The sequence below is a fragment of the Lactuca virosa genome, chromosome 1 (assembly GCF_052849685.1).
Source record: "Lactuca virosa cultivar CGN04683 chromosome 1, Lactuca_virosa_CGN04683_v6, whole genome shotgun sequence".
NCBI lineage: Eukaryota > Viridiplantae > Streptophyta > Magnoliopsida > Asterales > Asteraceae > Lactuca > Lactuca virosa.
The window spans coordinates 158,122,844-158,135,910 of record NC_136426.1 but is presented as its reverse complement, the minus strand read 5'-3'; the positions used below and the strand labels follow the sequence as shown (position 1 = coordinate 158,135,910).

At 39.1% G+C, this 13,067-nt stretch overlaps 2 protein-coding genes across 2 annotated transcripts; both read right to left on the bottom strand.

Annotated features, from left to right (window-relative positions):
• Positions 1-851: 851 nt before the first annotated feature.
• On the bottom strand, positions 852-1,625 carry LOC145122678 (uncharacterized). The gene has a single exon (XM_079058239.1). The coding sequence runs from the start codon at positions 1,623-1,625 to the stop codon at positions 852-854; it is 774 nt and encodes a 257-aa protein (XP_078914365.1).
• A 3,435-nt stretch (positions 1,626-5,060) lies between these two features.
• On the bottom strand, positions 5,061-5,675 carry LOC145122670 (putative receptor-like protein kinase At5g59700). Its single transcript, XM_079058233.1, has one exon. It carries the CDS (start codon positions 5,673-5,675, stop codon positions 5,061-5,063), a length of 615 nt encoding a protein of 204 aa, XP_078914359.1.
• Between the last annotated feature and the right edge of the window lie 7,392 nt (positions 5,676-13,067).

The window sequence follows — 13,067 nt, the reverse complement described above, 5'->3', positions numbered from 1 at the left end:
GTCACCATGTATTGCAAACCTTTGATAGATGGTTTCTTAACAGGTCCAAATACATCAGAATGTACAAGTTCTAGAGGCAACTTAGACTTGTACTTTGAGTGTTCGAATGGTTGTTGATGAGCCTTTCCAAATTGGCACTCGGGACACACTAAACCCTTTTTGACTTCAAGTTGAGGGAGACCTTTCACGATCTGCTTTTTGATCATCAAATCAAGCTTGTCATAGCTAACATGACTCAACCGCATGTGCCAAAGATCCACATTTTCATTCCTTTTTGTCTTCTCTACATAAGCTGTTTCGGCTGACATCACATAAATTGAGTCTGATCTTCGTCCTTTTAGAATTGGCTTTGATGGAGTCACAAATTCTTTGTAAATCTTCACATCATCAGGGCCAAACAATACATAGTGGCCAGCAGAAGCAAGTTGAGAGACTGAAAGAAGATTCTTTTTCATACCTGGTACATGGTACACACCTTCAAGTTTTAGTTCCCTGTTATTGTCTTTTGGGCAAAACACAACATCGCCAATGTGAGCAATCGACAACTTGGAATTATCAGCTATCACTACTACTTTACTGGCTTCATAATTTCTGGATTCTTGCAACTTTTCATGCTCTCCTGTTATGTGATTAGAGCATCCAGAATCTACTATCCATTCTTCAAATTTGTTGCCACGATTCTCTACTGTTGCGTTAAGTGCCACCTCTTCTTGGTCTTGAGCATAAAAAGCTTCTGCATCCCATGTTTCTTCTACTTGAGAAGTTGCAGCATTTCCTTCCTCAATTTTTTCTGAACGACAATCGCGTGCCATGTGACCCCTACGCCCACAATTATTACACCTGAAAGGAAATCATTTGTGGGAACGATTACTCTTTGTCTTATCTTCAGACGATTCTCCTTTATCAAACTTACAAGTCGTCTTTCCATGTTCATGATGTTTACTCTTGTCTGAATTCTTTTTAGATTGTGATTTATACTTCCCTTTACTTTTCTCTACGTAAAGTGCTTCATCATCAGTCCTAACCGTGGCACATCCCATCTGCTTCACTAAGGCTTCCTGTCCCGCCAAGAGATTCTCAAACTCAACTAGTGAGGGTTGAGTTGCCCAACCTTGAATTGCTGTTACGAAGCTTCTAAACTCTGGTTTGAGACCATGTATAATGATTATTTTCATCCTCGTCTCACTGATTTGAGACTGATGATCAAGCTCTGTAATTTCTCTACAAGTAGACTTCACCTTGTGGAAAAACTGAGGAATTGTCATATCTCGTTGAGACACAAACAAGAGTTCATTCTCGAGTAACTGTAGCTTTGTATCGTTCTTCTTAGAGAATAGGGCTAACAACGTATCCCATGCCTCTTTTGGTGTCGACATATCCCTGATATGCTTGAGTATATCTTCTTCAACGGTTGTCTTTAAGACGAACATTGCATTGCCTACCTTGATCTTCCACTTTCGTAGGTTTCCATTGTTATCTTCTGCCTCAAGTTGTTTTGTTTCGGTCCCTTTCACAACTTCCCACAAATCTTGTCCTTGCATATCAGACATGATGCAAGTTGACCATGTGTTATAGTTCTGATTGTTAAGCTTCTTTACTCCACCAACAACTTGTAAATCAGCCATTGACAACGAGGCTCTGATACCACTTTGTTAGCCTTTAGCAAAGACAAAACACCTTTTTATACAACAGGTTTCAAGCAGAGCAAGTTTTAGAAGAAAGAGTAATTGACACACAAAAGTGTTTTCTGCATATATTCTAAATTAACGACAACTACATGGCATAAAAACATAAGTGAAAAAGGGAAACTGCTGATACCTAGAAAACAGGAAAAGGCTATGAAAACAAACTACCCACTAGCTTGACTAATTCAACAAAGCAATTACTGAAACTTAAAAGAAAATAACTGAAGGATAAAAGGAGGCCTGCATGTGACTGGTTGACCAAGTTGATGTTGTTCTCTTTTAACACCGCATACTCTACTTCGACAGCAAATGGTACAAGTACTATTCGAACTCATTTAGGAAAATGTGTTATTTATCAGGCAAAATTGAGCAGTGATCAAACACAAATTGCATTTCAAAGTGTTGGTGATGAAAAAAAAATGTTGGCCTGGAAATTTAACCAAAAAATAAATAGGGATGCATTGGCTCACATGATCATTGCAGATGAGCTCCCTTTTAATTTTGTGGAGGGTAAAGGATTTAGGTATTATTCTACTGTGTCTCAACCACTGTTTCATATTCCATGTAGAGCTACTGTCACTAAGGATGTATATTAGATGTTCCTTGATAAAAAGAAAGAAGTTCATGATATACTTAAAACAAACATAGGTAGGATATGTCTCACTACTGATGGTTGGACTTCTATGCAAAAAAATAAGTTATATGAGTCTTACTGCTCACTTTATTGATAATGAATGGAAGTTAAGGAAAAAAGTATTAAACTTTTCCCTCTTAGCAAGTCACCGAGGGGTTGAGATTGGGAAAGCAATAGAGAACCATTTGTTGGAATGGGGAATTGATAATGTTTTGACAATCTCTGTTGACAATGCAAGTTCTAACGATGTCGCAATTGACTACTTGAAAAAAATATTTGCGAATAGGGACAAGTGTGTCTTGAAAGGAAAATGGACTCACATACAATGTGTAACCCACATTTTAAATTTAGTTGTGCATGATGGCATTGGCTTTGTAAGTCAATAGGTTAACAATGTTAGAGGTGCTGTTAAGTGGGTTCGGCAATCTTCATCAAGAATAGATAATTTCAAAAAATATGCAGAAATGGACAAATGTGGTAGCACGAAAAGTTTGGTATTAGATGTCCCAACAAGGTGGAATTCCACCTATTTGATGTTAGAAACAGCGTGTTTGTATGAAAGGGCTTTTAATAGATATGATCGTGAGGATGTGCATTTTGGTGATGATCTTCAAAAGGTGGGATTAAGAGTGCCGACAACACTTGATTGGGAAAATGCAAGAAAGTTAACTCGGTTTCTAAAACAGTTTTATGAAGTTACTTTAAAGGTATCCGGGACACTTTATGTGACATCACACACTCTTATCGATGATATAGTCACAATTCTTGTGTTATTGAAAGATTGTATCACTGATACTAATGATGAGGGGGAGAAAATGAAAAAAGTTGTAGGGGATGCTCTCGAAGAATTATATCATGAATATGTGAGAATTCATGATCAAAGTTCTTCAACCACATCTTCTACTTCTTCATCAGTCTTGGGGACGCGTTCTGCATATGATGGTACAAGTTCAAAATCCACCATAAGAAATAAATTGAGGGAGAAGTTGAAAATGGAAATGAGTGGAACAATGGATTCCAAGAGCGAGTTAGAGAAGTTTTTGAAAGAAGATGTTGAAGAAGATTCCGATAAGTTTGATATCCTGTTATGGTGGAAGGTAAATAGTCCACGATTTCCCATATTATCTTTGATGGCTAGAGACTTGTTGGCAATTCCCGTCTCAACAGTGGCTTCTGAATCAGTGTTTAGTACAAGTGGGAGAGTATTAGACCCATTTAGGAGTTCTTTAACTTCTACTATTGTTGAAGCCTTAATATGTACTCAAGATTGACCGCGTATAAGTTCAAAACAAGAAGTTGAGGAAGATTGGGAACAAATACAAGAAATTGATGAAGGTACTTTTGCATATATTTTTTTAGTTTAAACTTATAATCTTGCATTATTAACTTTTTCTTTATTGATTGTAGAACTAAAAAAATGCAGTGTCTCTAAAAGAGTTCAAAGATGATCGGAATGAAGGCGCAAATGTGCAATGTATAAGGTCTACATCTAAAATTGATCTTGTATTTTTTGATAACTTTAAATTTAATTAGGTTGTATGTGCAGGATTACAAGTTTTTGTCATTGGCTCACTACATGTTTTGATGCTTAACTGGAGTGAAATGCAGAAGGGTACCTTATGTTATTTGGCTTTTGCAACTCTTGTTTTGCTATTGTCAATGTCATTATGTATGAACTTAAAACATATTAGCTTTTGCAACTTTTGTTTCTTTTGGCTTAATATGGTGCACTGCATGAACTTAAACATATATGGTAGGTGGAATATAATATTTTGTGGTGAAATATAATATTTTATGCATATTTACTTCTTTATTTGTTAAAAATTATTACGTATTTCTTTTTCTTTTTAATATTTTTTCATGAGGAATTATATTGGTTAAACCGGTAAACTGAACTGTTTAACCGGAAACCGAATAAACCAAAACCGATTTAACCGAACTTTATTCGGTTTGGTTATGATTAAATTTAAGATGTTAAAAAACCGATTAAACCGAACCGAATAAACCGAAAACCGAAAAAACCGACCGAATAACTCCCCTACATGCATGTGACGATATATAAAGAAATTAAATCACACTTATTTCAAATTTTTTTTTTTTCGCAAGCCTAGCTATTAATTAATAGTTGCCAGGGACATAGTGGGAAATGATACAACTCTATCATTAATTTTGCAGGTTGTCATGACATAAAATAGGTGCTTGAATATGCTTGAATAGGGTTTTCGAATACTTGACTTAACATAGAAGAAGCAGGATTGATTAAATAAAATAAATATTCTAAAACAACAGATATAACTAATCTATAAAACCCCTAGCTTCTACAATATTTATGTTTAGATATAGGCCTCTGAGCTTCTACAAAATAAAATCTTTGAACATTTGACTTAACTACTTTTAAGATCACTACACCAAAAAAGACCTCAAGCGTCGGTATAGGCCTCTGATCGAATAAATTGGGAAATCAGATCGAATACTTAACTTCTTCTGAAGTTCTTCTTTTATTACATTATTATTTTATTTTATGACTATTTGTTAAAATTTTAAATTATATATTAGCCATCTCACAGTTGTAGAGTCTTTTTTATAATCAAAATATACTTAATTATAGAAAACTGAAAGTATTCCATTCATAAGAATATATATGTTTGTTTCTTTTATATGTATAATATATGGTTGGTGTTTATATTAGATATTAATATTTGTGGTACATAAAATATCAGAAATATTTTGTTAAAAATGATTTAGATGAAAAGACTTACTAATTGAATTTGCAATGCATGCTCAATCTTCCTGATGATCCTAGCCATCGGTGGGCGCTGTTCTAACTTCAGGTTAATGCACTCATGTGCGACTTTGTTAAATATATGAAAAGAATCAATATTAATATGATCTCTTAAAATAGGATCAATTAACGTTTCTGGTCTTGCAGCATTTTTGACATCGTCATAGCAGCTTCGGATCACATCAAGGAGAAATTGTGGCTTTGAATCACTTCCAAAGCACTTTGGATGATATACCAATGTCCCACTCGACATTTCAAACATTACCACTCCAAACGAGTACACATCTGACTCTTTCGTGAGCCTGCTTCTTTCGTTGTAAACCGGATCCATGTAATACCTTGTGCCCGCAACCTTTGTTTGAACTTGGCTATCTTCCTCATTTCTTGCACCAAATTTTGACAAACCAAAATCACAGATTTTGGCTTCCAGATTCTGATCTAACAGTATATTAGCACTCTTCACGTCTCTGTGAATTACTCTTTTGTCATCCCCAAGGCCAGAGTGAAGGTATTTTAGACCTTTTGCTGCACCTAAGCGAATCTTCAAGCGTTGTGCCCATGTTATTCTACGCATCTTATCCGGCTTATGGAGATGATGATCAAGGCTTTTTATTCATAGCAAAGTCGGAAACTATGATCATCTCCTTGGCGTCATCGCAGAAGCCAATAAAAGTAATGATATTTGGATGATGGAAACTGGAAACCATATCGAGTTCATTACGGAACTCGTTGTTTCCTTGACGACCATCTGGATTAAGGCGTTTGATGGCTACTGTGCGTTTTTTCCATTTTTCAGAGAGTTGTCCTGTGTAGACAAAACCAAATCCACCATCTCCGATCATTGTTTTGAACTGAAGTTTCTTGTGGCGCGCATGATCTCTTTGAGTGGAATTCGATACTTTTCTAGGTTTTCTACTGAAGAAGACATTGTTTTTTTATATGTTGGTGATTTTCTTGAACAAAGAAACTGAATAAGAAAGCACCAACGCGTGGTAATTATGCATGGTAGACGGAGCTTTATGGTTCCTGTTTATATAGAATATTATAAAAAACTTCTACCTATATTGCCCTCGGCTTAAAGAATATTATATATAACCGTTGAATATGATCAATTCCCTCGAAAAATTACATCGCACGAGTACTGCACATGATCGCAGATGAATTTTCTTCTTTATTTAATCTCACCAAGATAAACTATATGCAAGAGTACTGGAATATTCAAGCTGAGATCGATTTCTGAATTGCCAAACTATCCACAACGTTGAAGGTATGACATCGAAAAAAAAAATCTCCGGACTTTTAACCGTTCATCACATATTAAGTGCAAGTTCCGTTTTTTGATTAGTAGACGTAGAGAATAGAGAAGCCAATGATTTGGCTGAATGGATGTTGTAATCCGTTGACAAATACTTGGTTGGCCTATAGCTTCTAAGGCTGGAGGGTGTGGTGTCACCGAAACCGCACTCCTCCCCCGCCCATATAAGCGCCATGTCATTTTTTACCACTCAAGTGTGGTTTCTTGCCACACCAAGGGAGTGGTGTCACACATTCTTTTTTTTTTGTTTTTTGTTTTTTTTAACTATTTTAATTTAATAAAACTTCTTTTTTTTTTAACTATTTTAATTTAATAAAACTTCTATTTTAATAAAAAAACATAATTTTTCATTACTTGAAAATTAAAAAAAAACATTACATTGCATTACCAAAAAAAAAATTAAAAAAAAAAAACACGAAAACCACACACATGAACACACGCAATAGCGGTATCAAAAATACTCTGAAATTCTTCAGAAGATGAAGAAGATGATATTTTTGAGAGAGTGTTGATTTTTTTAAAAAAGTTTTTTGAGAGAGAGAAGAGATTGTGTTGTGAAAAAAAATGAAGTTAGATATGTATATATAAGAAAGAAAAAGCAAAAAAAAAAAAAAATTAAATACCCAACAACCGGTCAATCCTCCCATTTTTCCATCCACCAATCAGAAAACGCGGCACTTAAGGACCGCACTGCGGCCAAGACCGCAACAGACCGCGGTCTGGGGGCGGTGTTCTTGGTTGACGTGACACAAACTGCGGTCTGGGACCGCGCCCACACCCTTCAGCCTAACTTGGCGCTAGATTTTTTGCTTTTATAAACGTCACTAATTATTAGGAATTAGGGTTGTTCGCCTTAATGATACCATTAAGAGGTCATACATCCAATGCATTTGGTATAGTCTAGAACTACCACTGAACCAATCAAAAACCATGTAATTAACATGCCTCTAAGAGCATACGGTATGGGCAACAAGAAGTTGTATTTTTGCTGATGTGGCATGGCATCTCATAACATGGTCATAACACCATAAACACCATTTCCCCATTGGTGTTATGACATATCTTGTTGGCGTTATGACATATTGAAACGGAAATATTGATTGGCTGCACATTTCTTCTCTCTATTTTTCTCCTCTTAACCTCCTCATGATGTGGACTCAGAGAGTGAACTCGACATGCCGAGTCTCTTTCTTCTTTCTCCTTTCTTCCCCTTCCTTCTCCCCAACTCGGCAACCCATACCCTCCTCTCTTCTTGACTTCTTCCTATATATCCTTTTTTTCTCCTTTCTTCTTTGTGTGACCTCTACACCACTTCCCTTAGCCTAAATAGTTTGGCAATCTTACCTTTTTATAATGAATAAGAAGTTTTGTCCAACATTCAGCGCCATCTAATGTGTATAGTATTTTTCTTAAAAACACAGCTAATAAACAACCCCTTCATATAGTAGTGTTTTTCTTAAAAACGTTTCTTCTTTCATCAACAGAGTGCCAAATACGCTAATGTTGAAAGTACTTACAATATTAAAGTTTAGATGTGTGAACGGGTTCATATGTACTCCGAAAATTTGAAATTAATTTGTTGCATCTCTCAAATCGACACACATTATTTTTTGTTTTTATGCTTTAGTTAATACTAATAATGTAATAAAATTTTATATCATTATGGTATTTGTATTAAACTGTTTATGCAATCTATTGATGAAAAACTTAAAAAACGAAATTAAATGGTGAGATTAATTAGTTTTTTATTTAAGCGTGAAAACGAAACTATGGTGCTTTTATTGATGAGGAAGGCAAAGTTGACAAACTTCAATCATAAGAAATACAATAAAAATATAATTCAACAAATATAGTAATAGTGTTTGCAAGCAACCTAATATTTTAAAGGAACATGAAGAGTTGATCATAATTGCTCATGATCATATGTATTCAAAGCTTAGCGTGTGGAAATTATGTCTTCCACTTCCACTGACAAGTGGTAATTATTTTCAAGACCATGCATAATTGTAAAATTGGAGTTGGTGGCAACATTTAATTCATGGAATGCAATTCTAATCAACTTGTCATTAAAGATACAATAAATGGTGGGATTAAATTCAAGAGTGAGAGGTGTTTGGTGGTGCTCCATTATGCATATAATCAACATGCATGTGGTATTTTTAGCAACATAAGAAAGAGCTATATGTAATTCGGTGTCAATTATTATGTTTCCTAATGTTGATGGCATGCCATACTCTTCGAGAAATTTCAAAGCATGAATAAAAAAAAAAAATTATATAGGAATCAAACTTGAAAATTGGTAGTGAAAAACATAAGTAACATATCCAAGACCTTTTGAAGAAGTTATTTATATGAGGAGGGGAAAAGACAATGTTGAGTGGACAGAAGTCCGGCAAAAGAAGAGAAACACATGCATGTCCGGTCAACGAAACCACGTATTTGTCACCAATGTTCCTGGCGACGACGACGTCAACAGGGAGGAGATTAGGAAAGAATTCCTCAGGTATGGTATGGTGTTTTAGGTGTAATTTGCAGGCAAGAAGAGGAAAAACAGACAGTTCTACCTCTTCATCAGATTCATGGATCATTACTACAAAAATGACCTACGGTCATACTTTCCGAAAAACGGTCTGTCACACTTTTTATTAAAAGTATGGCCAATGGTCATTAAAACAATTTACAAACTGTTTTTGGATACATTTAAATTAGTTTGTGTGGCCATTTTATAGATAATCAAAACTTTAACCACGCTTAATTATACCAAATGTGACAAATATTAGTCACACTCGAACATTGAGGCCATAGGTCACAATCAGCCACACGTATCGATTATCATTGTCATACTTTTTTTAGAGACAGTAGATAAACGTATTGTGACATGAGGTAGTTGTATGTGTGTCTATAACCTAGTGCCTTTTTAGACACATAACAGACAAAGTAGCTAAAAGGTGATACATATGGTGTAACGACCCAATGTTCAAGTCCAAAAATTTCTTTTTAATTAGCTGACTCATAAAAACATTCATAAGAAAATACTGTGAAAACACATCATCTCATAAAACAATGTATCATGTCTGAAAACCCAAGTCATAAAATAATAACATATCAGAGTACAATCCCAGAAAACTTCATGCGGAAATCATGTGTGTGTGTGATGCGCTGCTACACTGCCGGCTCCTTCCCCTTAGACGAAGAGGTACCTGAAACCAAAACTAAAACTGTAAGCACAAAGCTTAGTGAGTTCCCCCATCATACCACATACCATACAATATCGTCAGTATCTTTCAACCGGTAATCATCGTCGGTATCTTTCAACCGGTAATCATCATCGGTATCTTTCAACCGGTATTCATCATCGGTATCTTTCAACCGGTAACCGTCATCGGTATCTTTCAACCGGTAACTGCGGACTATTCCACCCCCTACCACTAGCATACAACAACAAGATATAAACATACAGTCAGGCATATCCAGGTACTGACCTACCCTTCGGTCCTAAGGACCGCTGTCAGGGAAACTAATCCCTATTATACACGTAACATATCATACAGATAAAACTCATGAACAAAGCACATAACCAGACCAATATAATTATCACAAAGACAATCATCTTCTAAATACTCCTCTTTGGTGGGCCGGCATTGTGGCCTTAGACCCACCCCTACTGGAAGGTAACTCACCTCGTACGAGTAGCTGCTGATAATCTGTGCAGGAAACCTCTGTCCGCTGCTGCTCCGGAAATCCTCCGGCTACAATCCCCACAAAACACTCAGTCAGAATCTGATATCTACTCTTAGGGTAAAATGACTATTTTACCCCCAACCAAGTCCAAGTCAAAGTCAACTTCCAGTTGACCCGACTCGCCGAGTTGGGCTGTCAACTCGTCGAGTCCCTTCCCTTTACTCGTCCTTATCCACGACTCGACTCGTCGAGTTTGACAACGGCTCGACGAGTTCCCCTTCTTTACGAACATCAATGAACCTTCATCCGACTCGCCGAGTCGTATGAACAACTCGTCGAGTTCACCTTCAACTGATGAACAAGTCCTGACCTTGACTCGCCGAGTTGTATGAACAACTCGTCGAGTTCATCTTCAAACATAAGAAGATTGCCTTGGACTCGCCGAGTCTATTCTAGCACTCGTCGAGTCCCATGAACTCCAGGTCTAAAACTAAGTCCAATGCGTTGGGTCACTCTTTATGTCCTGCTACAACCCTTCTAACACCCAACTGAGTTCTTTGACCCTCAACAGATATGGGACTCAAAGCCTTGGACTCGTCGAGTCCCAAGAACGGACTCGCCGGGTCGATAACGTCCACACCCTAAATCCTCGATTTCTGATGTACAACACTTGTCCAAATGATAGATCCAAGCCCCTAAGCTCGATCTAGCACGTAAAGTTACGAACTATACGTGCATGCATGGGACTTTTGAGCCAAAAAGGCTCTAAAATGGCTCTTTTGTTGCATGGGGCCTTTCTTGGGTGCAAAAGCAACCCAAATCTGCCTTGTGACTCTCCCCAAGTGCTAGATCCGAAGTCTTGACCCCCAACCATGTTTGCAATCATGGTTGGCTACCTCATATGGCTTAAAAAGCCCTAAATCCTCCCCAAAAAGGGATCTAACAAACAAGCAAGCAAGGTACAGACTTTATACCTTTCAGAGACTGCAAATGATGAACCAAACTCGAATCCTTCAGTCGCCTCTTGATCCTTCTATGCTCTTCCTCCTTCCTTGAGGTCAAAACCCACAAAAATCACTCAAAAGCCTTATATCTTGCACCAAAAAACTTAGGGTTTGCTATGGAGGGTTTCTGGGAGCATAAAGGGGCGATGGAGGCTGCATAAGGTTGTTTAAATAGGGTGCAAACCCTCAGATTAGGGTTTTGTCTAGTCAGAGCCTACTCGTCAAGTCCGGGACCCGACTCGACGAGTCCATCACTTAAATCCCGCGTCTCATCCCGCTTCTACTCGGCGAGTTGGGCCTTTAACTCGCCGAGTCCCAGACCAAAATGCAAAATCACTTAAATAAAATACATACCAGGAACCAGGTGCTACAAATCTCCCCCACTTATTTTAGACTTCGTCCTCGAAGTCTGCTGCTCGATCCTGGAATAGCTCTGGGTAATGCTCCATCATCTCATCCACCGGCTACCAGGTCCATTCTGAGCCCTTCCGGTGCTGCCATTGCACCTTCACGAGCTCCACCCTCTTATTCCTCAGATCCTTCGACTTCCGGTCGAGAATCGCTACAGGTCGCTCAATGTAATTCAGGCTGTCATCGACCTGAATATCCTCTAATGGTACCACTGCCGAGTCGTCCACCAAACATTTCCATAACTGGGAGACGTGAAAAGTGCTATGAATCTGACTGAGTTCGGCTGGCAGATCCAACCGATATGCCACCTTGCCCACCAGGGCTATAACCCTGAAGGGCCCAATATACCTGGGACCCAACTTGCCCCGCTTCCTGAATCGGATGACGCCCTTCCATGGCGACACCTTCAGGAGAACCATATCCCCGACCTGAAACTCCAGGTCCGATCGGCGCTTGTCGGCATAACTTTTCTGCCGACTCTGAGCAACCTGAAGTCTGCTCCGAACTTGCTGAATCCTCTCTGTCGTCTTGAGCACCACTTCGGTGCTCCCCATGACCCTCTGGCCAACCTCACCCCAACATATCGGGGTTCTGCACTTCCTCCCATATAACATCTCGAAGGGAGGACGGTCAATACTCGCATGATAGCTATTATTATACGAGAACTCCGGCAACGGAAGGTAGGTATCCCAGCTACCTCCGAAGTCTAAAACACATGCCCGCAACATATCCTCTAATGTTTGGATGGTCCGCTCGCTCTGACCATCCGTCTGCGGGTGAAAGGCGGTGCTAAAATGCAGACGAGTACCCAGCTCATCATGAAACTTCTTCCAAAACCTGGAAGTGAACCGCACATCCCTGTTGGAAATCATTGAAACTGGCACTCCGTGCCGAGCTACCACCTCTCAGATATAGATGTCGGCCAACTTTTCGGCCAAAATGCTCTCCTGGATCGGTATGAAATGGGCACTCTTGGTCAATCGATCCACGATTACCCAAATCGAATCCACTCCCCGTGCAGTCTTGGGAAGCTTGGTAATGAAATCCATCGTAATGTCTTCCCATTTCCACAGCGGGATATCCAACGGCTGCATCTTGTCGTGTGGCCTCTGGTGCTCGGCCTTGACCTTCCTGCAGGTCAAGCACCGCTCCACGTACCATGCTACATCCCGCTTCATGCAGGGCCACCAATAGTCCGGAAGAAGATCCATATACATCTTCGTCGCCCCGGGATGAATGGAGAATCGAGATTTGTGCGCCTCCTCCATCAGAACCTGGCGCACACCCCCGTGGTACGGCACCCACACCCTACGGTGTAGTGTCAGTAATCCTCGACTGTCACAGTCGAAGGAGGAAACCTGCCCCACAATCCGCTCGCTCTTCCGATGTTCCTCCTTCATGGCCTCCTGCTGGGCCTCCCGAATCCTCTCCAAAAGCGGAGTCACCACTGTCATCCTCAGACACATAACCCTGATCGGCGCTGCCTTGCGGCTAAGCGCGTCGGCCACCACATTGGCCTTTCCCGGGTGGTAAAGGATCTCGCAATCGTAATCAT